The sequence below is a fragment of the Carassius carassius genome, chromosome 44 (assembly GCF_963082965.1).
Source record: "Carassius carassius chromosome 44, fCarCar2.1, whole genome shotgun sequence".
Classification (NCBI taxonomy): Eukaryota; Metazoa; Chordata; class Actinopteri; order Cypriniformes; family Cyprinidae; genus Carassius; species Carassius carassius.
The window spans coordinates 13621781-13648480 of NC_081798.1; the positions used below are offsets into that span (position 1 = coordinate 13621781).

The 26700-nt window shown below is 36.5% G+C and overlaps 1 protein-coding gene across 1 annotated transcript in view; it reads right to left on the bottom strand.

Moving 5' to 3' along the window:
* pcdh17 (protocadherin 17) overlaps positions 1–26700 on the bottom strand; it is a 73343-nt gene that overhangs the window by 38899 nt on the left and 7744 nt on the right. Inside the window, exons 3-4 of the mRNA XM_059537365.1 lie at positions 2792–2850; positions 2448–2620 (exon numbers count right to left, since the gene is read on the bottom strand). Coding sequence (XP_059393348.1) covers positions 2448–2620; positions 2792–2850 — 232 coding nt within the window. The remainder of the gene's footprint in view (positions 1–2447; positions 2621–2791; positions 2851–26700) is intronic.

The following is a 26700-nucleotide window of genomic DNA, read 5'->3' on the forward strand; positions in this document are numbered from 1 at the left end:
GCCATTTCAAACCTGAATGAATCAATGTGCAGGAATGAATCGATTAAGTTTGGGTAAATGATTCACAGGATAGTCAGTCATTTTGTTCCTGAATGAATTACAGTTTTTGAGTAAATCTATTTGGTTGAGTAAATGATTAAATTATTTAACAATTTAAACAGCTGCTTAGTGTGTGAATGAATCAGTGTTTTTAAATAAATCAGTTTAACTCACTCAGAGAGTTGCTCGCCGCCACCTATTGGCACCTACTGGATAACATGCAGAAAAAAATCTTTGACAACTACAAATATGGATAAAGCAGTTGCAAATCGCAGTCAGGTTTTCATTGTTCATGGCTAAGGTTATTATAAAGCTTGTTGGACATGCAACTATTGCAACTGTAGCTCTTGTCTTTGTGAGTGTAAGTGAGTCACCGTAAAACTAGCTAATTTTAGTGATTCTCCAACCATTCCCATGCACCATTAAATGACTACATTCTCAAAATATGAAACATATGGGCCTCTTTAATTGGCCAATTTCTCTTGCCAGTGCATTCAGACTATTCGTGAATCCAAATGAAAGCACTCACACATACACACACAAGCCAAATCAAGGCAGACAGGCTTGGTGTACTCGACCGCTGCCTCGGCTCAGATAGCGGTAGATTCCCCTCTGTTCTATTGATTAATTGTGCCATTATATTTGATGTATTGCTTTCTGTGGCCCATTTATTCTCTTTCTTTCATGTTTTCTTTTTTTTTCTTTTACTTGGATTGCCATTTGAGGGATACAGCAACCAGTGTAATAGTCTTCAAGATGACCCAACAGACCTGGGTTTAGTTGAATTAAACCATCTTTACATGCTTCCTTCCAACGAGTTCAGTGGAAAGGGAGCAAGGGACTGCTTGCTTATCAGAAGTTATTGTTCTACCCATGTCACGACTAATTTGTCCTACCAATAGATACCCAGAATAATTATTCATATTTAATCAGGTGGAGAATGTGACATGGCCTGCTGGATAAGTCATTTTCCATGTTCCATTATCAAAATTTTAAGGAAGCGCCTCCCAGCGCCTAGCCAGCACTCACTAAATGGAATGGCTAGAGTGGTTTGGCTTATAAAATCATAATGGGCCTGCCTGCTTTAATAAACTGAGAACGTGGCTAGAATACAAGAGAGAGAGAGAGAGAGAGAGAGAGAGAGAGAGAGCAAGAGGGAGAGGGAGAGGGAGAAAATGAAAGATGGAGGAAAGAGGACAAGTAAAATAAGAAGTCTAAATGATTAAAGATAGTTTGAAAAGCAAAAAAGAGCGGGAGAAAGAGATGAGCTGTTTCGAAAATGAGAGTGAGACAGCAAGAACATTCAACTGTGGTGAGATCAGCACATGAATAACTGATTAAAGTGAAAGCACTTAAATCTTCATTTGAAGAAAAAAAAGGAAATATAAAAAAAACTGCAAAGAGAGAGAAGGTGTAGGGTACAAAAGGTCAAAACAATATAAATGTATATGTTATTTTTTGGCACATTTGTAAGGAATGTTATATGTTAAAAATATTTTTAAATGATTGAAAAACTAGATATTTGAAATTAATTTTAAATGCAATATTGGATAATAATAATTTAATTGTATTATTAGTTTTGTAAATATAATGTTTTATAATATTGTAATGTACACACATATGCATTATAATAGTTATAAGACATTATATCTAAAATATTATAATTAATAAAAAATGCATGCATATATTATATATATATATATATATATATATATATATATATATATATATATATATATATATATTAGTGATGTCAAAAGATTAATCATGATAAATCACACCCAAAATTAAAGTTTGTGTTTACATAATATGTGTGTGTGTGCACTGTGTATATTTTTATGTATATGTAAATACACTCAGATGCATCTATATATTTATGAAAAATATGTCATGTTCATATATTAAATATATTTCTATATGATATAAATTATATGAATATAAATATATACATGAAAATATGTAAATATTTTCTAAATATATGTGTGTGTGTATATATATATATATATATAAATAATGTATATATATATAAATAATATGTATAATATGTCATATATATGCATCGTAATAGAATATTTAAAAGTTCCTAATAATAATACAAAAAGAAAAATGACTAAAATGAATGGAATATCAATGCACAGTTTGTTAAAATGATGTACTACGTTCTATATGATATGTCAAGGAGGCCTCCAAGTAGTATAAAACCATGGGACACCAAGATGTTCTGCATTTGTGGAATGCGCTACAAGGAGATGGCTGAAAACCAGGGTAAAACAAACAAACACGCAGAACAAAAAGAATGTCCAACAACGAGTGAATAGCAAAAACAAAGCCTGCGAGAAAAGCACAGAAAAAGAGAGAGCAACTCAGTCTTTGGTTTATAATGAAGTTCCTGATGTTGAAGGACTCACCCTGCTCAAGTGGTTGAGGCTTCAGGCCAGTGGCCTTCATCTTGAGAGCTTCCTTAGCAGACATGTCACAGCAGGAGCCTTTATTAGTGTCCTGATCACTATCCGCTTGGTCGCTGTCCCCGTGGCCACTGTCTCTGAGACTGGCTCGCTCTGGATCTTTAAACGTGGAGCTGCTACAAGACAAAAAAAAAAAAAAAAACAAGATGAAAACAATCAAACGGATTAACCCAGGCAAGGATGCTTAGGTTTTTAGTTCTTATCTGAAGAACATTTGTGTGCATGGGGAGTTTGAGACAAAAAAAAAAAAAAAAAAAACACTGAGAAAACTGTTAAATAGGCCTTACCTTTGAACAAACTGCTGCCTGTTACCCATGTAATTGGGCTCAGCAGGAAAATTGTCTGTCTGTGAAGGAAAAAGGAAAATATTTTACATCTTGCACGACACTGAAATGTGTCCTGGTGTGCAACAGAATCTCCTGGTGAAAGAGACTGATTAATTATTCATAAAAAAGGGGGTGGGAGGAATGGAGGGGGGGGGGGCTTTAATCCTTAGATTTGTGCATTTTAATTAGTCAAGGAAACATGCTAATTAAACATCCTAAACACTCAATTGCACATTTGTGAACTTAATGACCTGTTAGATACAAATAAGAATGGAGGAGCACGGCAGAAAATGGAATGGAAATAAGGGAGTGTGTTGGTGTAAGAAAATGAGAGGATGTGTTGTTAAAAGCTTTGCACACTCACCCACACATGCACAACCTTCTTTATCCATCAGGGAACTTCCCATTCACAACTCTTGTTCATAATAGAAGCTAATTGTATTTAATTTAGACTGATACTGACTCTAAAATAAATACACACCATTACAGCAATGAAATCTGAACTTCATATTCACAATTCACTGCCTGATCCACAGTGTAGTCTTAATGCTCATTAATGTCTCACTGAGAGCTTATTTTATAGCAGTATATATTAATACCTTTTTTTTGTTGTTGTTGTTGTTGTTGCAGATTTATATTATTTATATTGCTTACATAAAAGATAGAAATTAATAAATATATTATATATCCTCTCTGTTTATATGTCTGCTTTGATTCGGTGTGTGTATGAACACTTTGCCTAGTATGGAGAGAAAAAAAAGTATTTAAGTATTTATTATTTTTATTTAAATCATATTAAATCAGAATTAGTTTTTAAATATTCACATACACTTATGTTGAAATTTTTGCCTACTCTTAAGCTTATTTACTTCAGCTCGGAAGACTTTACATATCTGATCATTATATGAAATAAAGAATAAGTCTATTAATCATGTCTACTAAATAACGTCATGATTAGAAAAAAAAAAAAAAAAAAACAGAGCTGAGTAATAAGAAACGCTTTATTGAGCAGCCTAAACTTCACCGGTTTGTCATTCTTTGCAGATTTATATCCACTTCTGTATTTTGCTCAGTGTTTCTCTCTCTTAAATGGCCGATGATGACCGAAAAACCGATAACCCCTCTCCGATCTCTCTCCTACGGGTTTCAATTACTCAACTCGATGTTACATCAATGTTGCCACCATGTGTTTGCGCACCATCTCAGAGTCAATACGAAGTGGAACAGAAGAGAATCTGGACTCAGCTGTGGTCCAGACAATATTGACACGGCTAAATGCGAGACTGAGGGAGACTAATGCATTGGCTCATTTCTCTTCTCTCTCCCGTCCACATCCACTCTCTCGCTTTCTCTCTCTACACCACCATAAAACCTCTCAGACATCTTGATGGTACAGTAATGCAGTGCAGAAATGTTCTTTATTACTAACATATGCTTTTAAGCTTGACATTACCACAAGTACTCGGTGTATCAAAGTGTTATCGCACCTGTTGTTTCAAAGACATCTGAAAGATGCAACCAGGAAAATCTGGGTCTTTTAGATGAAAAGAGAACTGCTATATAATCAAAGGATGAGAGCAATGTTTATCTTTTCAATTTTCTTTTTTGCTTCTGAAACCTTGCACCATAAAACAATATATGGAGATTTGCTTGAAAGAGATATCATATTTTTCTTCAACGCACCGTTGGACTTCAAAAGGAGATATTTGAATGGTACGTGACGGATGAAATGATGAAACGAGACGGTAAAGCCACAGCAGGAGGGGATTGTGGGATTGTGTGAAAGGTCACGTAGGCCTCCCCTTACCCTTGTGACCTTTATAAAGCTTTGTTGAGAGTCTCTAGCATGGTACGGAGCACGTCTTTCAACCCCAGCAGCAGATAAAGAGCACAGATGCAGAAGCCGAATCAAAGGCTAAATCAGCGATTGGAACGCTTCATAGCTAAAGTTGTAATTGCAATGACTCTTTTGAAAAATCAAGGCGAACTCTGGTTCTGTTACTTTAGTTTCTGAGGAAAAAAAGTGTAAAACGGTTTCTTTAACACAAGGGTCAGGGGACAAATCAACCTTTTTCGGTGTTGATGCATGTAGCTGCACCATTTCAAGGTAAAAAGAGCAAATGTAGTATTAAACAGTACATTCTACTAGCTCTACATCCAATTTCCCAGAATGTGAAAATCAGACATTTAAAAAATGAGTTAAAAAAGGCACCGTTTATTAATAACATAATCAGAGGGGTGCCAGAATTGCAGAAGATGGTTCTTTTTAATAGTAGCGTCTATGCGCCCTTGGCAGCGACAGGAATCACAGGAATACGACCTCGACCTCGCGTCGACATTTTAAAAGGTTGAAAAGAGCACTTTCCGGGGAAGTGTTTTACAACATCCTGCCTGTGTGCAAACTGCCCCTGGAGAAAACATCTGATCGAGAGAGTGAGAAGGATAGTGCCGGTCTAAATCGAGATTTATGAGGGTTTTCTGAGATTACGCAAGCTGTGTCCGCTGAAACGTTGGGTCATGCACGAGGCCATGCGGCCTTCTTATTTATCTTTTGTTCTTCTACCCTGTGTCTTTAGCGAAAACTACATCAGAAGCATCCAACCTGCAGATATCCACAATCAGGAAAAACACAACAGAGTCTTGCAGGCTGGCATCCAAAGCTGACTTCTCGTTCCAATGGTGTTGCTGTGAGGCGCTATAAATAAAGGCTTTGCATCAACAACTAAAAGCTAATAAAAAGTATATTACAGCAGTATGGAGCACATATTCTCTTGCCAATTAGCACACAGTCATTTTTTACAAGTCTGGGTCCTCGTTTTAATGAGATGTGGATGGCATCAGGTAGCCATCAGCTGACTTTAATAAATAATGCTGCACTGTGTTTTTGCTGTTTTTCATATCCAGTCCAGCTGTTGCATGCTACAGGCTAGCAGATAGCTAATGACCTACACTACTTATCGCTGTTACTAAACTTTTGCTTGTTTTAATTGAGTGTTTAAATCCTAATTGAGGGCACTGGACCATCATTTGTGCTACTGCATCAATCGAGTATTAACAACATGCTTAGCTTCCATCTGCATGTTTTCATCTGGTGCCATTAGCAAAAACACTTAGTACTTCAGACTTTCCATGACTGATTTCTAGATTTAGTGATTTGGCTGATTTCTAACTTTTTTATGCTCTTAACTTCAACATAGACTTTTTAAAAATGCCAGTTGCTTCTTCATTGACAGAGACAAAGGATAACTGCTAACTCTTACTTCTACATTTATACCTTTTAAAGAAAACATCACAGCTTGTGTATTATTTCTGAAGAGAAAAAGAAAAAAAAAAAGTTTTAAAAAGTGTCACAGTGGCACTTTTGTACAGGTAAACCAAGTACAATACTGCTCAAGTTTTCATTTCCTTCTTTCTTTGCATTTTCTTTTAATTTCTTTCCAGTTTTGCCCTGTCACCACAAAATATGTGATTAGAAATAGTAAAGAAAGATTAACACCCCTGACATAACTCCCTAAAATTAAATAGTAATAAACATAATATTAAAATGTAAAATCATTCTTAAAATAACATTCTTTAAACACACAAAAACACACACACACACACATAGAAAATGTATATAATGATAATGAAAATATAAATAAATATGAATATATAATTAAATATAATTTATTCTATGCCATGCATTTCATCATTATATTAAATAATAATAATAACAATAACAATAATAATACATTTACGTTTACTTAATTTATAAATACTAATACCATAATAAGATGTAGCTAACTTCTTAACATTAACTTTAAATTCCCCTAACAACAGCTAAGCAAACATCACAAGCCACTTCATTAAAAAGTATCCTTAAGCTCTCAGTCCAAAGAGGAGCAACAAAACGAGAGGGAATCTGTATGTGTAAGGGAGCGTGTGGGTGAAAAACAGACTCTCTCAAGAGATAGGCAGAAAATGGCTCATCTATTTCAGTGAATCCTCAGTACCCTCTCTGGAGTGTTTTCACGGTGACCAGCCAGATGCCTCCTTTCAATAGAGACAAATGAACAAAAGACAAGCGATCCTGTGTGTGTGTGCATTAGCGTGTTTACTGGACAAGCACAGAGTGAAAAACAGAGGCACATTCAGTGAAAGGTACATAGGTGGAGGGAAGATGCCATGAGGGAAAGGAAGGGATGCTTATGCAGCATAGATTTGCCTTTCTAACGTCATTGGAGCTCTCCTGCTTGTGAAATGCATCTGGGTATTCAGGCGTGCCAGATATGTGCCCTCTGCTGTCTGACAACACAAACACGACTCCGAAAAGAGTGTGTATTACGGAGAAAAATTGTCCAGTTTCACCTTGCAAGTCTGCCAAGTGGACAAATATACAGTTTTTTTTTTTACAAACTGTTTACTCTTTGGGATGGCAGCTATGTAGTTGTATCATTCACACAAACACTCAGTAGTGTGCAATCACTATTTGATGTACAAGTTAAAAAGGTTACATTAAACCCATGCAATGTAAAACTAAGGGTGCTTGCACTTTTTTTTTTTTTTGTATCTAGAGGTATTATTTTTGTGCAACATTATATATATCATTGCACTAAATTGCTGACATAGTTGTGCCCCATAGATGAAAGCTTCGACAACTTATTCTCATTTACTCATATCTCATTATATATTATCATTATTTACAAATTCATGACTTTAATCTCATAATGGTATGACTTCATTCTAGTATATATGGCCTATTATGATAAGGAGATTCCATATATTTATAATGACTTTACTTTCAAAATATTCGATTTTTTAATTCATATTTCGTTGTGTTATATTTACCACCAAAACTTTGATTCTGGGAAAAACAGCTATGAGAAACGCATTAAACTTTGGTAAATGTGACCAAAAGCATTCACTCACTTCCATAATTTAGATTTATTCATACAAACCAGAGTCTCACATTAACTGTACCTCAGAAGAAAACTTTCTTAGCAACTAAACAAACTTAACTCTGACTGCAAACAGACTCGGGTCCAACAGCTCCCTAATTGAGTGTAAAACAGCCATCTGACATGACTATTGAGAATCAAAGGTTTCAAGGGCAAACAGGGCTTTTTTTTGCCTCTGTTTGTTTGGCTGTTTGAACACCAGGCCCCTGGGTCGAATAGCATTTGTGAAATGTACACAATAAAGCTTCATAAACAAAGAGCGATCAATGTTTCCAACTACATAACAAACAAGACCAGGACAAGTTACCCCTGTGCGTGCCGAGCCGAATCAAATGAATAACAGAATAATCGGACTCTCAAGCGATGTATTCACTATAGGGGGAGAGACAAAGAATGGCCTACTCGATGGCACGAGCATTGATTAGGTCATTTCTCTAGTGCATTAGCAAGTGATCAAATTCAATTAGCCGGTCACGTGTTTTCCTGTGGTTACTGAGTCTATCAATCGTCTAGCCCTAAACGAACCAAATGCCATCGCCGCTCATTTCCTGCTCCCAGCCCCAGACCCCCAGTTAAAAGTTTTGAAAAATTAATTGCTTCCTTTGAAATTAATGCCACATGACTCTAGATATTTGTGGTCAGAGTTATATTCATCGAGATTAATTACAGGGAGCCCAACAGACACCACAGGTCATCCGTTTTTATCTAAGCCTGGATTTGACAGGAACCTTTTAAATATAATAGCCACGACACACTGCTTTCTGTTGTTTAAGGTTTTAAGCAGCGCTCATGTGCAAGGACACACTAGATAAATCGCCATTAATGCCGAGTCTAATCTGTGTATGTCCCAAATGTCCATGCAAGATGCTACTTCTGAGTGACATCATTGTCCTAAAGAGACTGTTTCAACTGTTTCTTATCCATACACTCAAAAGCCAGCAGGGTCCAGATGAAACGGACGTTTACACAGAAGACATCTTCTGTGTTACACAGAAAGTTAATCTGACATGAATGCTGACATGAACAGACATGGAATGACACAAGGGTGAGAAAATACTGACAGATTTGTCATTCTGTAGCTTTTAAAATCATTGTAATGGCCACCTGCATTTCAGTTGGAACTATTGTATGAATGTTATGTCTCTGAATTCATATTAATAAGCAAAGCCAATAAAAATTATATTATGCCTCCCCTTAGACACTTTTGTGATTAAAGGCTCTCCAATTTTATTTTGTATTTTATTTTATGTTAAATGCTATTTTAATGCCTGAATCAAAATAATAAATGCTAACATCTAAACACAGATCTGCATTAATTTTTTTACATCTCTGTTCTTTTGTGTCTTGAATACATGCAATCCTTTCTTAAAGAAATTACTGTGATTTCCAATTCCAGTACTCTCTGCAACTACAGATCAAGCGATCTGAGCCACAAAAGAAGCCCTTATGCATATTTAAGCCTTAGTGTATCTCAGTGGCAATAACTGCATCTAGTCACTATTTCTTTTCACAAATCCCGATTTCAAAAATGAAGAGAGGGAGATTACAGTAATACCGGGTGGGATTATAAGCGCTTCAGGGCAGTCCTGCTTCTATCTCCCTACTCTCTGTGTCCGGCCGGCACGGATGCAGTCTGTGGCAAATGTCATACAGACCAGATAAGACCCAATTTTCTCTTTAGAAATAGCAGAACATAATCCCATAACTAAGTATGTTAACAGAAAAGACAGAAAGATGGCGGCTGTCCTTTTCTGGTTTAAGTACAGTGAAAAGAAAAAAAGAAGAAGGAAATTCAAATTTTAAAACTTGTGTTTTACATTATTAAAGTCTCTCAGGTTTGTTGAATGCAAAAAGCAAAAGGTTTTCTGACATTCAACCCATCCTTACAGCTCTAGTCGTAGTTTTTAAAATAAGTGGAGGGGCTCATTATTTAACTATATATATATATATATATATATATATATATATATATATATATATATATATATATATATATTAGGGGTGTAACGGTACCCAAAAATCACGGTTCGGTACGTACCTCGGTTTTAAAGTCACAGTTCGGTTCATTTTCGGTACAGTAAGGGAAAGAAATGCAAACATTAAACTGCAGGTTGTTTATTACTATAAACTTTTTTTATCAATTTGTTTACACTTTTTTAAAATACGTTTTAATACAATATATATAAAATAAAAAAAGAATAAGAAATAAAATACTGCTGCAAAGTTCTCCACTAAATAAAATACTCTAAGTCTCAAACCAATATCATATAATAAAATAATGAAAAATATAAATAAATAACTATGATTACAGTGCAGCATTACCAATCCCAGCTTGTAGGCCTGCTCATATTAAAAAAAAAAAAAAAAAAAAAAAATATATATAATAATAATAATAATATATATATATATATATATATATATATATATATATATATATATATATATATATATATATATATATATATATATATATATATATATAATAATAATAATAATAATAATAATAATATTATATATATATATATATATATATATATAATTTTTCCAAAGTTTAAAGTACAGCAACAACAGTGTCAGTTTTTAGACCTGCTCAGAATTCGTTATTGCGTTGGACCGATCGGAATTAAGAGTAAAGGTCTGTTTAAATGCCGACGGGAGCTGTGTTTGAATTACAATCGTTTTTTTCCTAGTTGTAGTGATGTTCACACTCGCGTGATGCCTTTTGAAAACCTTAGGCCGGTGACACACTGGCATATTGCACCTGTCAAACATTGTCTATTTTGCCGTCAATACTGTTGACGGTGTCCTTATCAGTAGGCTTTATATTTATGCTTAACATGAAATATATATATTGTTGTCGTGACGACAAGATCCTGGTCTGTCGGTGCCTCGGCGGCCGATGCTGCTGTAGGGGACATACTAGAGGGAGGCCGCCGACAGACCAGGCTCTTGTCTTAATGACAACAATATCAACTTTTTTTTACACACCTACACCTACGCCTTACTGATAAAGGACACCGTCAACAGTATTGACGGCAAAATAGACTATGTTTGACAGGTGCAATATTTGAAAATCAATAATTATTTATTTATTTTTTAAATTACATTTAGATCTGAATTTATGTCAACCTATAGATTTTCAAACATCAACATGTCATAAATTAATATGCATTTGTGTACAAAATGACATATAAACATATTTTCCTATTATATTTTGCCTGGAAATGCTTCCAACACGCTTGCGTGTCGCGTGAAAAATAGGCGTTGGTTCTATTTCTAGCATGCATGCATTTTCCGTGCGGCTCGAGCAACGCCTGAGACGCGCGTCTCACTCAGGCAGTCTGCAAGCTCTAACCTGTAAACATGGGAGCCAAATTAAAAACGGACACGCCAAGCAGCTGAGACGCTTGCGCCACGCATCCAGTGTGTCGCCGGCCTTAGAATCAGCTGCAGGGCGGGATTTGCGCTGAACGCAGAGACTTCCGCCACTTAAAATGTTCGTTTGGAAACATGAAAATGTACCTATGTTCCGCACACAAAATATTGCATTCGGTCATTTGGTACACACGTGCACCATACCGAAAGCCCTATACCGAAACGGTCCAGTACGAATACACGTACTGCTACACCCTAATATATATATATATATATGTGTGTGTGTGTGTACATATATATATATATAGAGAGAGAGAGAGAGAGAGAGAGAGAGAGAGAGACAGAGAGAGAGAGAGAGAGAGAGAGAGAGAGAGAGACAGTGCAGTGGCTTGACTTTCCAGTTAAGCACATTAGAGATGTGATACAAGGGATAACTTCTCTGAGTTGAAACATGGTGGATGGTTTAACCATTCTGAGGCTTTAGGGAGTAAGACTTGGGAAGGAAAGAGCAAAAGGCTTGGGGTCTTTCTAGGAAATTAGTGGCTTTTGCAATTGTATGAATATCTAGCTATATGAAACTAATATTCTTTCCAAAATATAATGTGCTTAAGTGTTAAGAAATTGCTTTGTGCCACTTCATACTAAACTATATAGTTTCACCAGTTGTTTTGGTAAGTAGGTAGGCACACAGACAGACAGAGAGAGAATGAAGACTAAATAAAGAGCATGTTATAATATATATAAATGCCACATATATTGTACACTGACCCTTGGAAGGGCAAAGAAAATAGAGGGAAAGAGAGCAAGATGGAGATAAAGAATCAGATTTCTTCTGATCAAAGATGGGAAAATGAAAATTTGTTCGAAGATCTGCACCACTTATTCCTGTATTATTCCCTTTCAAGTAGTGATCCCTGTGGTTCGGCCAAAATGTGCCCTGCGATTTCACCGGCAGCTTAACAACCTCACTTCCCACGTTGCACTGCATGTTTTACTTGTGCAGAAATCTCCTACATAATTTGATTTCGTTTGCATGAAGTGTGTGAGACTAATTAGAATTTCAAAAAGGTATTACATGGAAGAGAACCCCATATGAGATGGTTAGCATCAAACAGCGTGACAGTTAATCCTTATCTGAACCCTGTAGTTTGGAAAGAGGCTAAGTGGTTTCTAAAAAAGCAAACATGATACTGATAGAGATAATGTAAGTATATTAGAAATAGAACCATCCGCAAATGGACTGTACACTAATTAAGAGCGGTTCTGGGTGTATGATGCCAACTCTTGAATGTGTTTCTTGACTGGAAGGCTGTTAAAAGTTTCCGCTGGCGGCTTTGAGGTACTGCTTTGGAAATGTCAAGCACACTTCTGCTTTAGTGAATGTGAAGACAAACAAACACATGCAATCTGCTCACTCTTATTGGATAAGGTCACCCGTTGGGTTCACAGTTGGAGCAGTGCTGTCAGGGGTCGGTCAGAGTGTGGGGTGTTTCAAATCGTCACGGCTCCATGCTGAGGATACAGAGCTACGGCACATGTTTCTCTGTTTCCAAATGCAGCGGCGTGTAATTGATTTGTTAATCATCCGAGGTCGCTCCTGAAAGCCCAGAGCCTCGCACAAAAGACTCCTGCATTCCTCCTGATACTCCTCCACTGGTGGTCCAGACCTCCCCGAGGACTCCTCGCAGAAGAGCGCAAAGCTTTTAAAGCACTTTAAAAACAAACAAACGCCAAAGATCTGGTCCACTGCGGCCTCTTACATTCATAAACATCGACACACTTTTAAAACCAACAAAACGCTGTGCTTAGCAGTCTATGACTATTCAAATGATCAATTCTTTTTACTTGTTTTAAAGATTATATAAATGTTAATATATCAGATTTATTTAAGACATTCTTTGTAATGGTTAATGATCATCACACCATCACACAGCCTGTTTATTTATTTATTTATAGGGAATCATGCACTAAAGGCTTTTTAAGTATGCATCAAATAATGAATTAAGATAGCTGCTCTTAACATTTCCACATAAAACATTTCCATAATATTCATTAATATTTATGTTTTTAATAATCCAAATCATCCTAAAATAAATTCCTTGAATGTATGACAAATATATTTTCAGGAAATCGAACTCATAATTGTTTGAGCTACTAGCTTCAGGAAAGAGATGGACTAAATGTGACATTTAAAAGAAAGACAACAACGAAAATGACAACCCTAGTACAGAAATTGCAAAGAAATGAAACATATATCAAGAAGGCAATAACGATAAATATAGCATAGAAGAATTTGAACATTAAGAAGCACTAGGTGGAGACAACAGGAAAATCAATACACTCAAATCTTCCCAAGCTTCTTAGCAGCTAGCTATATCAACCTGCTTCATCCCAAACATATCTCCTCATTAAAGACAATGAGGCATGACAAGAAAACAAGATTGAGAGACAAACTGTAACCTAAGCTCTACAAGCGCTCAACTTGTACATCAAACTTTTACAGCCCATGTTGGTGAGAAGTGCACAAAGCAATTCTCCACATTGCTGGAGCCTCCATTATTCGTTTTTCCACTTTATGTAACATAGGCCTTTTGAAAATTTCAAGCCAAACCACAAAACACATCCAACTAGACATCGGCCCTCAATATCGGTCCTATCTGCATGCTGTTAAAAGGCTAAAGCTGGGAACTTAAATGGAGCTGTGGTCGGGATTCTCCGGCCTCGACGCAGGAAATTAAATTAATCGCTGGATAAGTATCTGAGAGGTTGCATGTGGGAGCGCGCTAGAAGTTTGATCCGGAGTTGAGCTGAGGTAACGACACTTGGTCGTCTTTCAAACGCAAAACAGATAACGGGCACGCCAAGCAAAACCCATTTAAGCATGATAACCCCTCGGCCAATAGACTTACAGCTTTCACCAATAGGGTTAACTCTGCTAAAGAAGGTGTTAAAACCAGTGTGCAGCAGGTCAAAGACCTCTTAATCTTTCCTTAGAAAACACCCCATGCAGTTTGCAGACGGTGAGTCCAGCCCAGTCTTGGACCACCTGTTAGTGATTTGGGAGTTGAGGCTATCATCAGCTTTGCCTAAGCCGCCCCCGGGTGTCGTGCGAGTCATGCTGCATTTGGCCTCTGCGCAATGGGGTGTGTGAGAAACTGTCAAAATTAGCAGTTCTCAAATAGTTTTCCTTCAGAATCCAGATTTTAAACTGAAGTTGCAAGTTGCAACACAATATCCTGTTATATTAAAACAGTATAATATACACTATTTTATTATAACAAAAGATGTGATTTGTACTAGATTTGTGTCACCAAAGGTCACTAAACAGATTTATTCTGCTCTCCTAAAAATGCATGATTATCAAAAATATATCAGATCCGTTTAGAACCAGTGATCTTAAGCGTGTGTGTGTATTAAGAAACCTTATGCACTTATCGGGAAGTCTGATGTGGATGAATGAATGAACCTGATCTCTGCAAAACAAATGATGGATTATTTATGTGCAACCCTCTCAGGGGTCTGAATGCTGAAAAATACTAATGCATCAAGGAGCAGTGATGAGTATATGAGCTGCCTCTCATCTGTCATATGAGCATGCTTTTATGATGAGCACAGATATTGTTAAAATATATTGCTTTATATTTTTTTTCAAAGAAGATGAGAAATTTAAAACGGGATGTCCATGGACTGTTTGTATTGGTATCACCGAACCGCATCTGTGACACATGTACAGCCTCGGGGAATGAAATATCGCTTTTCTCCTCCCCTTCTCCCTGAAATTCCTAACACAGCAGTTCACACGCTTTCTCAAAATAGAGGCTGTTTCATGCCAAACCGCTTCCCGCCATCACGCAGGAACAATCTCCACAGACCGTCAGGCTGGCGTGTGAAAATGATTTTTTAAATGTATTAAATAACAAGGTGGTTTGAAAACAAAGTACACTCAATTGAAAGGATGTTATGTCCAATACAGTGCTTAAAGCAGTACAGCAGAAGCATTTTCATCTCTGATCATCTACTGAAGGCTCTCAGTGAACAGCAAAAGATTAATTAGTAGAAGTTTAGATGGAAATGAGAAACGAGAGACTGTGTGTTGCTGTTGACCTCAAACACATTCAGGATTTTTTTTCAATTGCAAATTACATTCTGCCACTAAGACTATCTACAGAACCAAAATATTTTAATGTGAGTGCCACTTATGCTTGTAAAAGTTGCTGACACATTTCAAACTGGTTGCTAGTGTTTTTTGGTACAGTTATATTCAGATGGTTGCTAGGGTGGTCTGGGTGATTGGGTGGTTAGGATTTTACTGTAGGTGGTCACATTCATGCCGAGACGCAGTTCTCACAGTTAGGTGTCTGTTCAAATCCCCAAGCATGAATGATAGCATGAGCTCTAGAGCAAGCAGCACTAATTACAAAACACCAAACTAGCTAGAGCATTTTGCGATCCATAATGAAAGGAGGGCGGTTAAACATATCGACTCCTGGAGCATTTTGGAAACAAGTTAAGCAAATGAGTTTCAGATCTCTACCCATAATTAGTTTACAGCATACCACTTCAAAACAAACTCTTCTTCTTACAAACACATGATATAATCTATACCAGACCAAAGATCACGTCAAGTAGTTCCCATGCGCCAGGCATATAATCCAGAAACCGTGGGACCAGACTCCATTATACTCCATTCATTAGCACAGCAGCCTTCCTCTGCAATCCGAAATGCTTTGATAAAGATTAAAATGTTGCCAACTGACTCAACAGAGAAACAAAGCCTTGAATTTAGGTCACGGGGAGATGATAAACAATTCATAAACGAAGCCCAAAATTAAATATATAATATGATTCAATATAGTAATGAAAGAATGCATTGTTAAGCTGTTAGACTGCTCTGCAAACAACTCCAGAAAGAGACACACACAAAAACACACATGCGTTCGAACATAAAAGCCTCCGCGCATTACAGTCGTGGCAGCACTCATAACAATTGTCTTTCACTCCAAGGTGACTCGTGCTCTCTCCATTTCCATTTCTTTCAGGGTCAGCTACGCGCATCTCTCTTTATGCGTGCGTATATAAATTGAGAAAAGCTAGGTTTGCTTAATGCCATGCTGTCAGAACGTCCCGCAGCAGCCCTGTCCGCTGTGCATTAAGAACCTGTCAGCCAGAGTATGGAATTAATCAGCAAACCCCCTGAAGAAACAATTGCATAATCTAAAGCTATAAACTCGGCCGACCTTGCCTTCAAACGCGCTTAAATTTCCACCTTCAAACGTGAGATTGAGGGAGCTAAAGGGTTTGAGTCAATAGATTTCTCTCTCCTTTCAGCCTTCCAATCTTTTCTTCCTATGAAGAGGAATGATTGACTGCTACTCCTGCCTTTCCTACAGTTCTGAATAAAAGTCCATATGAGTTCTCTTTTTTTTTTTGAAAGTGACCTCTGCTTTGGCTCTGCTATACCTTTTTGTTTGTTATGAAAATACAGACTTCTGCCTCGGATTCCTAGGAATGGTGGCGCTGGATTCTGTCCCGAATTAATCTTTTTTCCACAAGTTGTCTTTAGTTGTTATTATGTCTGATCATTTTTGTCACTGTTAAGTGCATTTAGGGCTGCAATTATGTTTTGTAATTAAGACAAGGCAGACTTGACTATTGGCATAAATTACAATATCATTGAAGCTTGTATTAATTATCATGCAGTGTTATGTTCTGCAGACAACACCAATGGGGAATTAAACCTTTTTTTTTTTTTAAATGGTAAAATTTTATATCCATCCAAACATAAATATACTGTATATAGATATGCTCTAGGAACGAGATTGAAAACTTTAGAACAAGCCAGGATATTTATGGATCTTGCTAAACTTTTTTTATTAAGGAATTCTATTTTAACCTATAAATTAATATTTTAGAATTGTTTTACCTTTTTCCATTTCAAGTTAATTATGTTTTTCACAATATCCTCTTTTGTGTTTCACAGAAGAAGGAATGTCATACGCTTGACTAAATTCTGAGAGAATTTCCATTTTTTGGGTGAACTATCCCTTTAAAAACACCCAGCTGGAAAGGCATTTACATCACTGAGCCCTGCATATTCACTGACCTTAGATCCGGCTCAGAATGGAGGTGACAGATTTCGAGAGCACCACTTCATTTATTAACAAATCAATTGACGGAAAGGTGTGAAGATTGCTATGGTGACAAGATAATTTAATCATTAGAAATTTGGATTTGGTCGTCAGCGACATGAGCCATTGCACCTCTGATGTGAAATGACAACAGCATAAAGAGAGCATGTACGAGAAAGCGAGGCTGCAATTATCAGCTCCGAGTGTGTTAGTGGTCTTTTAGAAAACAACTCTCTGACTGGCCCGGGCAGTTATGAACCTCTCACTCTTTGGATCAATCAATCGTGCAGAGACTGTGGATTGATTTAACTTTAAAAGGGCGCCAAGAATAATGGAGAGATGGTCCATCCTTCAAGGCGCATTCATTTTGTTATTTGCTTGTAACGTGAGCATGTTTTGATATACTGTTTTTGCAAATATAAGTGGATAGCTATACAGTAATCTTCAGTCCGGTGTTTAAGTGCTGTGATACAATACAGATACTTGAGTGAGGCATTGATTTACAATCTACTCTCAGAAACCTTGCATTTGTCTACTGTATTAAAGTGATGAACAATCAACATTACCTGCATGATTTTACAGTATCCCAGAATCTTAATACTATTTCTTGTCTGATTAAATAAAACAATGCAAAAATCAATCCAAGAGGTTTTGGTTCAAGTTGGGCACCTTCATATTTTCTAGACAAAGTAAGAAAATAAAAATAAAATGAAGAGCAATGAGGAATGAGGAAAAAGGCTATAATCTGTAAACTTAAGATTACATTTTCAATAACATTTCAAATTAGCATATAAAATCTGATGAATCACAGTTGAAAAAATAAATTATATATATGTGTGTGTGTGTGTGTGTGTGTGTGTGTGTGTGTGTGTGTGTGTGTGTTGCTGATCTTGATAAAAGCGCACTGGTGTTCTAGAATAAAAAAAAAATAAAAAAAATCCCACACTTGGACATATTTTTATGGAAAGGAATTTACAGTCATGATAATGAGCATTGCAGTTTCTCCCATTCATTTTCCTATGAGTAGTGTCACCTGTCACCTTATACATAGGTCTTACCATATGTCTCTGCATGAATGCGGCATTATTGAACTCAAGCATACACAAAAGGAATTCGCCCTCACAGGCAGAGAGAAAAACAAAACAAATAGACAGAAGAAAGGAACCATAAACAGATAGAAGGTTTTTGCCAGTCAAGCCTTTTCCCACTCTATTTACTAGGATTAAGAAAAACAAACAGAAATAAGAGCCCCATAAAAACTGCCAGCCATTTTCTTTGGGTGCTGACAGCCCTCAGCCCATCAGTGCAGGTGAAAAGATGTAACTGTAGACAGATAAGACTGTGTACAAAACATGAGTGCTGACAAGCTCACTCATTAAAGTTGACCGGGCCACAGATGCAGGGTTTATGTTACCAGCCGGCCCTGTCACATGGCAATCCGATATCTCGAAAGAGAGCCATCTTCCTCCGTACAACACCTCACTGGAAAGACAGGACTAGAACCAGGAGCTATCTTTAGGTATTTCACTAAAGCGTGAGGAATAAGAGACGAGAGGAGTATGAAGAACTTGTTCGAACATCACCCTAAGGCGGACAAGAACTGAAAAATTTACTGTTTATGCTAGCGGGAATTCTTTAATTACTATTTTATTTGACAACATTAATGGCATCAGAACGTTGCAACCAACAACATGTCTGTTGGATATTTACAAAGAGTTCCGCAAATCGTAAAATGACATGATGTGAAAAAAAGGAGAACGTTAAGAAGTTGAAAGCAGATCTCTCTTTACTTCCCATAGAGAGAAAATAAAAGAAAAGACCACAACTCCCATCTCAAAAAGTACCTAAGAACACATCTGTCAAAAAAACAAAAAACAAAACAATCTGTAGATTGGACAACTGCCAACACTTAATAAAACATGTTCCACATCGTTTGACACTGAAACAAGATGCCGTTTTTATCGTTACCTTCTACATGTCAATTCCCAGATGTGTGCTTTGTGAATTGTAATGCTAATGTACAAACTTTGTCTTTTGACGAAAAAATAAAATAAAATGAAGGTAAGCAAACAAACACGGCCTTAAGTGGATACTGCCATTTAAACAGTTTAGCAGAAGCAGCCCCATGGGAGGTATACCAAGAACCCTTCAGGCTCTAGAGTGGCCCTGCAGGGGAACTGACGCAATTTGCAAATAATAAAAGGAGAGATGGTGCTTGAAAGCACAGCTTGTGATTGAACAATGCTCCACAATTTCTGCCACATAGAGTAAGAATGCAGCAGAGAGCTGTGAGGACTGCCTTCCCTATGGCCAAACATGCCGCAACAGACAGCTGTGTGTGTTTTTGCCATGAAGACGCAAAGAAAACGATCTGTTCGCATTGATTAAGAGCAACATTTGCAGAAGTTGCTGCTGTTTTCTTTGGCTACAAAGTTTGGAATCGACAACCGCAATTATGAACAGGTGCGACTTGTGGTTTGCCTGTTCGTACAACAGCTTACAGTAGTCGTGGTTGGAATATTGGCTCTTAATCACTAACCATGCACAAATGTGTGGGTGAAATCTGAATGCAAATGCTTTCAAGAACAAACAATTTATCAATAACTTTTGAATTCAAATTGTATTTTAAATTGTTGGACAACTGAAACCACACATATGCAAAATCATGCATCTTTAGAGAGCATCATATATTTGCTGAGAGTGGTGAAAAGACTAAAGGAAAGACCTTATATGGAGATGGTCTGAATTTGGTGTTTTATGCAAATTGATAACACTGTGCACACAGCATCAGGGCATCAGGGTTGCTATGTAGTACAAAAGAAGAAAAAAAAACAATCACAGCATGAAGCAAAACACTCTAAAACAGGTCTAACAAACCTATTCTGTTACTGTGTGAATGTAGTCTTTCACTATCTGCTGATGTGTGAGATTTAATTTCATTCATTAAATCCAGCTCAAACTTTTTCAACTTGGGTTCTTGATTCTTTCAGTCTGGCCTTGTAATTTGTTTTTCGCTTTGTGTAGCTGCCACACTGTTCACAGAGCTAGCATTAACTATTTACAAGTTGCTACAGCTTTCAGAGGGAAGGAACAAGGGCAGAGGTCAACCATTTGACACGTGTAACCAAGCAGATTTATAGCTTAGCGTCTGCATCATTTAAGCATGCAGATGATGTTATCGTTTCTAATTAAAGAGCAGTTGTCTTATGGAGTGTCTCGTCTCTAAAACTAAGTGCCACATGGCTAAAAAGGCTAGCTGGCAATTGGTCCCAGAGAAAAAGAGAGAGGAGTGTAAACACAACCATAAGCCATCTGAAATGTGGGCGTCACTCTGCCCGACATCACTGACACAGTCTAAACCATGTTCATCAGGGTTAGCTTATCCCACTATCCAAAACAAACAAGCACATAAGCAACTAAACCTTTGACAGCAACTCCAACGCCAATGCCCTCAAGCATTAGCAAGGCTAGCTTTAGCCACTACTGTTCGCATGAAGGAGCCAGAACAAATATTGACAGGGACTAAATGGGACTTGTTTCCCAAACATCCCGCCGTGCAACGTACTTGTGGACAAGGAACTAGGAACATTTGTGTTTATGTCACCTAGTGACCAACGTTACATAAAATAAATCAGGTCCCAGCTACAGAAACAAAACAGACAGTCAATGTGTGAATACAACAAATAGTCTTTATTGAGACAGCAAGCACTAACTAGAAATAGTGTTACGTAGGGGGAAGAGTTCACTAAAATGATGTCTCTGAAGCCGTTTGGAAAGAGGCTAAGGTTCGGTGGCTTCACGACAGTTCGCTCCAGCGGTCCTCCCTCCAAAAAGTCAAGCGGACACGTCCAGAAGGTCACGGCAGTCGTCCGACCCACAGGGAAACGTTAAGATACTCTCGGCGGCAAACAGCAAATGCTGAGAGAGATTCCGGTGTAACCAAGGCAGTCTTCACAGCAACACTGGGCCCAGGGATCCAAGGTGGATAATCCAGAGGCTAGAAGAGAGCACCACGAATGACCACCAACATCACAGATAGCGGGTCACACTTACACTGTAGTACGATAAAATATAATTACGGCCCTTCAGGCAGCATTAGAGAGCGTTGAGGGAGGTTCGAGGATTAGAGAGCGTTGAGGGAGGTTCGAGGATAGCCACAGTCTTTAGGACAATGCCAACCAAACGTGTGGTAATAAAATATATTTACGGCCCTTTAGGCAACATTAGAGAGCGTTGAGAAAATCCAGCTGCAGTATACCGGTGGTCAAACAGAGATGCCTGGGAACTTGGGCTTCGTGTACAGAGCAGGGAAGTGCACAGAACACAAAATGGCAGCAGAACAGCAGCCACCAGGCAAGAACCCTCTCTGTTCCAAAGAGTCAGTTTTTATCTCCTTCAAACTAGGCATGGCCAGCTGTTAGAGAATTAGTCACTAATTGCCATTATCAGCGGCAATGCAGAGGCAATAATAAAGTTACTCAAATCACAGGAAGTGTCGTCCAAATATGGGCAAAAAGGTGGAGCATGGTGACAAGTTCTAATGAATTAATTAAGTCACATTAGCAGGGAGGAAGCACAGTCCAAATATGGGCAGAATAATAAAACAGGAAGCGGGTTGCCAGGTTTGTCCATTAATAGGTGTCTATAAAGAGTCAAGCAGGGCAGATTAAGAAATAGAAACCCACTACAAATTTGATGCAAATGCACAGTAAATAACCACTACAATTCAGAGTGCCAATATATTAATGCACACAGTAAACACCATCACACATGACACTGCACAATATAAGGCCCAAATGTCTCTGATCAAAAACAAACAAAATACTGAGTCAACCCTTGACATTTACTGTGAAATCAAAAGAAAAAAAAAGAAACTTTTGTTACAGAAATAATTTAAACAAACGTTTTAATGCTCAATTCCTCCAAACAATTTTAGTCCACTATGTCCTTCTCTGAGTTGACTAAGCAAATTAGTTTAAGTGCCTCTATGTTTTCTGCCTTGAGGGTCAAATGTTGTGGTCTTATAACTCTTGCTGGAATATTTCTCCTTTTCACATTCAGAACGAATAGGTTTTAGGGCTTGCTTAAGTAATTAAAATAACCCCTGCTCTGTAAGAGCATTACTTGCCAGCTGCGCTTCGCAAAAAATGACACATTAACTAACATAAACATCTAAAATTATCTGTGCTATCCTCTCCTAGATCAGCACTGCTCTTGCACCTGACACACTTTCAGTTTTCAAATATGGAAATCTATCTTACAAATATGAATTATTAAATGTTTAAAATGATGATCATCTAAACAAAGGCTGAAATAATCATAAACCATTTCAATATTTATGAGAAGATAAAAAATCCCTTGGCTGTGCATCATTTACACCACAACAAATAAATCCTATAAAAGTTTTCCAGAGATGATGTACTTGTTTAGGAGAATATATTGCCATTTCCAGTCAAGCTGTAATGTTGTCAAATTTTGCAAAAAATAAATAAATAAATAAATAAACCGATAATACAGTTTAATTGTCATTTCCACCACAAAAGGTAGTAATGTTAGTTGAGACGTGACATAAATGACTATGGGACATCGTTAGTACGTTGTTAGGAGCTCTCTCTATCTCTCTCTCTCTAGAAAAAAATTCTAATAATATATATTCTAATAATATATTTTCTTTACTATCACATTTTATCAATTTAACACATCCTTGCTGAATAAAAGTATTGATTTTATTTAAAAAAAGAAAAAAAAAATACTGACCCCAAATTACTGACCAGTAGTGTATATTGTTATTACAAAATATTTATATTTTAAAAACATAGCTTCTTTTTTTTAATTTTCTTTTTTACTTTTTATTCATCAAAGTATCCTAAAAAAGTATCACATGTTCTGAAAAAATATTAAGCAGCAGAACTGTTTCCAACTTTGATAATGAATCATCATATTAGAATAATTTCTAAAGGATCATGTGATAATGATCCTAAAAATTCACCTTTGCATCACAGAAATAAATGATAATTTAAAGTATAATACATTTAAAAAAAATTATTTTAAATTGTAATAATATATCCCAATATTACATTTTTTCTGTATTTTTGATCAAATAAATGCAGGCTTGATGAGCAGAAGAAACTTATTTAAAAAACATTAAAAATAGTAATGTTTCCAAACTTTTGGTCTGTACTGTATATATTATGGCAAGCCGTTCAGGAAATAATTATATTTATAATATGAAGTCTGAATATGTAGAATGAAAGTCTGAATATATAAAACGAATGTCTGAATATATAGAATGAAAGTCTGAATATATGGAATGTAAGTCTGAATATATGGAATGAAAGTCTGAATATATGGAATGAAAGTCTGAATATATATAGAATGAAAGTCTGAATATATAAAATGAATTTCTGAATATATATGGAATGAAAGTCTGAATATATAGAATGAAAGTCTGAATATATAAAACAAATGTATGAATATATATGGAAAGTCTGAATATATATATAATGAAAGTTTGAATATATATAGAATAAAAGTCTGAATATATAAAACGAATGTCTGAAAATCAATGCAAAAGCAAAAGCAATGAGCAGCAATTTTAAGTAACGATCATTTAATTAACACCCTGGCGAATGCATCTATGGGCAAAAATACTGGCAACCGTACTCATCATCGTTCTACTGTTGAAGAAATGTATTCGCTATTTCACCGCGGAAGAGCGAATGCGGTGAACTTCACAGCCCAGGAAGTTCCTGCTTATCAAGCAAACATTACAGAAAGAAACATGCCTTCTACCTCACAGGGACCACCCACAGCTATCTACAATCTTCGCCCATGAAATAGCGAATACATTTCTTCATCAGTAGAACGATGTTGAGTACGGTTAAATAAATTTCTTCATCAGAGAAATTTCTTCATCAGTAGAACGATGTTGAGTACGGTTGCCAGTATTTTGGCCTATGCACGCATTCGCCAGGGTGTTAATTAGACGATCGTTACTTAAAATTGCTGCTACTAAATTTCGTGTGGACTCTCTCATTGCTTTTGCTTTTGCAATGATTTTCAGACATTCGTTTTGTATATTCAGACTTTCATTCTATATATATTCAAACTTTTATTATATATATATATATATATATATATTCAGACTTTCCATATATTCAGACTTTCATTCTATATATTCAGACTTTCATTCTATTTATATTCAGAAATTCATTTTATATATTCAGACTTTCCATATATTCAGACTTTCATTCTATATATTCAGACTTTCATTCTATATATTCAGACTTTCATTCTATATATATATTCAAACTTTCATTCCATATATATTCAGAAATTCGTTTTATATATTCAGACTTTCATTCCATATATTCAGACTTTCATTCTATATATTCAGACTTTCATTCCATATATTCAGACTTTCATTCCATATATTCAGACTTTCATTCTATATATATATTCAAACTTTCATTCCATATATATATTCAAACTTTCATTCCATATATATATATATATTCAAACTTTCATTCCATATATATTCAGAAATTCATTTTATATATTCAGACTTTCATTCTATATATTCAGACTTTCAGACTTTAATTCTATATATTCAGACTTTCATTCCATATATTCAGACTTTCAGACATTCATTCCATATATTCAGAATTTCATTCCATATATATATATATATATATATATATATATATATATATATTCAAACTTTCATTCTATATATAATCAGACTTTCATTCCATATATATTCAGACATTCGTTTTATATATGCAGACTTTCATTCTATATATTCAGACTTCATATTATAAATATAATTATTTCCTGAACGGCTTGCCATAATATATACATACATACATACATATACATACATACATACATACATACATACATACATACATATATATATATATATATATATATATATATATATATTTTAAATAACTATATTTAAGCTTAAGACATTGTTTATTTTCTGAATGTTGACCAGGGCATATCGTTAAACAAAATATAAAACATCAGCACTGTAAACTATAGAAGTCTCTCTGGCTCCAAATTCACTGAGATAAGATGTATTTGGTCACAAAGAAGGATAGGAAGAAACCCGACAGCCTCTCATATCCGTTCATTTTGCCAGACCATATGTATCATTCACTCATCCATCCATTCATTCGTCTGCGCTTTCAGAGGCATGTCGTCAATCTAGCCCAACGACTCCGGCACAATGACTTTCTCAAGATTAATTCCATCGTTCAAGCGGAACTGTACAAGGGCGGGGTAAAATTACGAATGCGTTTATGAGTTATTAATGGCCTCAGCCTGCTGGTTCCCAAACGGGTCTGGGGTTCCAAACCTTGCAGGGCGGACGGAGCTGGGTTATAGAGCTATACAACTCAATAAATAATTCAATGACATTACTTGGATTTCCAGAATTGCCATACATTAAACATGCAGTTCAACAAATGTCTCTGCTATTATACACATATCTGTACACTTCAGCTGTGTGGTAATTAATCGCCTAAATGTGTGCCAAAAAAACTATTTTCACCCTCCCTTCTATATTTTTCATGCCAAGGTTTGACACACTCCAGTGCACCCAAAGAAAATCAGTGACCACGTGAAGGAGGAAGGGAGGGGAGGACAGACGGATGGATTTTTTTGTTGTTTCTGGCTTCGCGGGATTGATTTTCATCTCCTGAAGAACTGGGCTAATCTCAATCCTTCTTCTAATCTGGATTCAAAGCACTTGAAACCCAAGGCTTCTTCGCAGATGAATAAAAACAAGTGTCTGTTTGGGCAGCATAGATGATTATTCATAGATGAAGGATGAAGAAAAAAGCCACATTCTCTGATAGACCATTTAATAAAGGTGAGGTTTAGTGGTCACACACTTCTGCTGTAAACATGAAGTGGTGTGAGAAATTAAAGATGTTTATCGCGACATTCTGGTCTTGTCTTGTTCTGTTATATTTGATGATTTATTAATGAGCGAGTAAATATAGCAGAGGATCATATGAGCTCAGAGTACACATACACACACACACACACACACACACACACACACACACACAGATAATAAACAGTCACACAAACAGTGATCACGAGGTAAAGAAAATAAAACCCATGCAACTCTAGAAGGCCTAAAGCTTGAAGAAATCAAACAAACAAAGGCAGGATTTACTGTAGGGTCTCATGTGCACCGTCTAGGCCTGGCAGACAAGTGCTGTTTAGATTTCCCTCGTATACTGCAGAACACATCGATCACGTGTGTATATCAAAACTGCCTATCAATAATTCAGTGCGAACACAACATCTGAAAATATGAACAAGACACCAAAGGGCAGAAGAAAGAACAAATTTGATAGGCAAAAGCTAAAGGAGGACGAGCTGGGACCGAAAGAGGAGGAAGAACTCCTCTCCG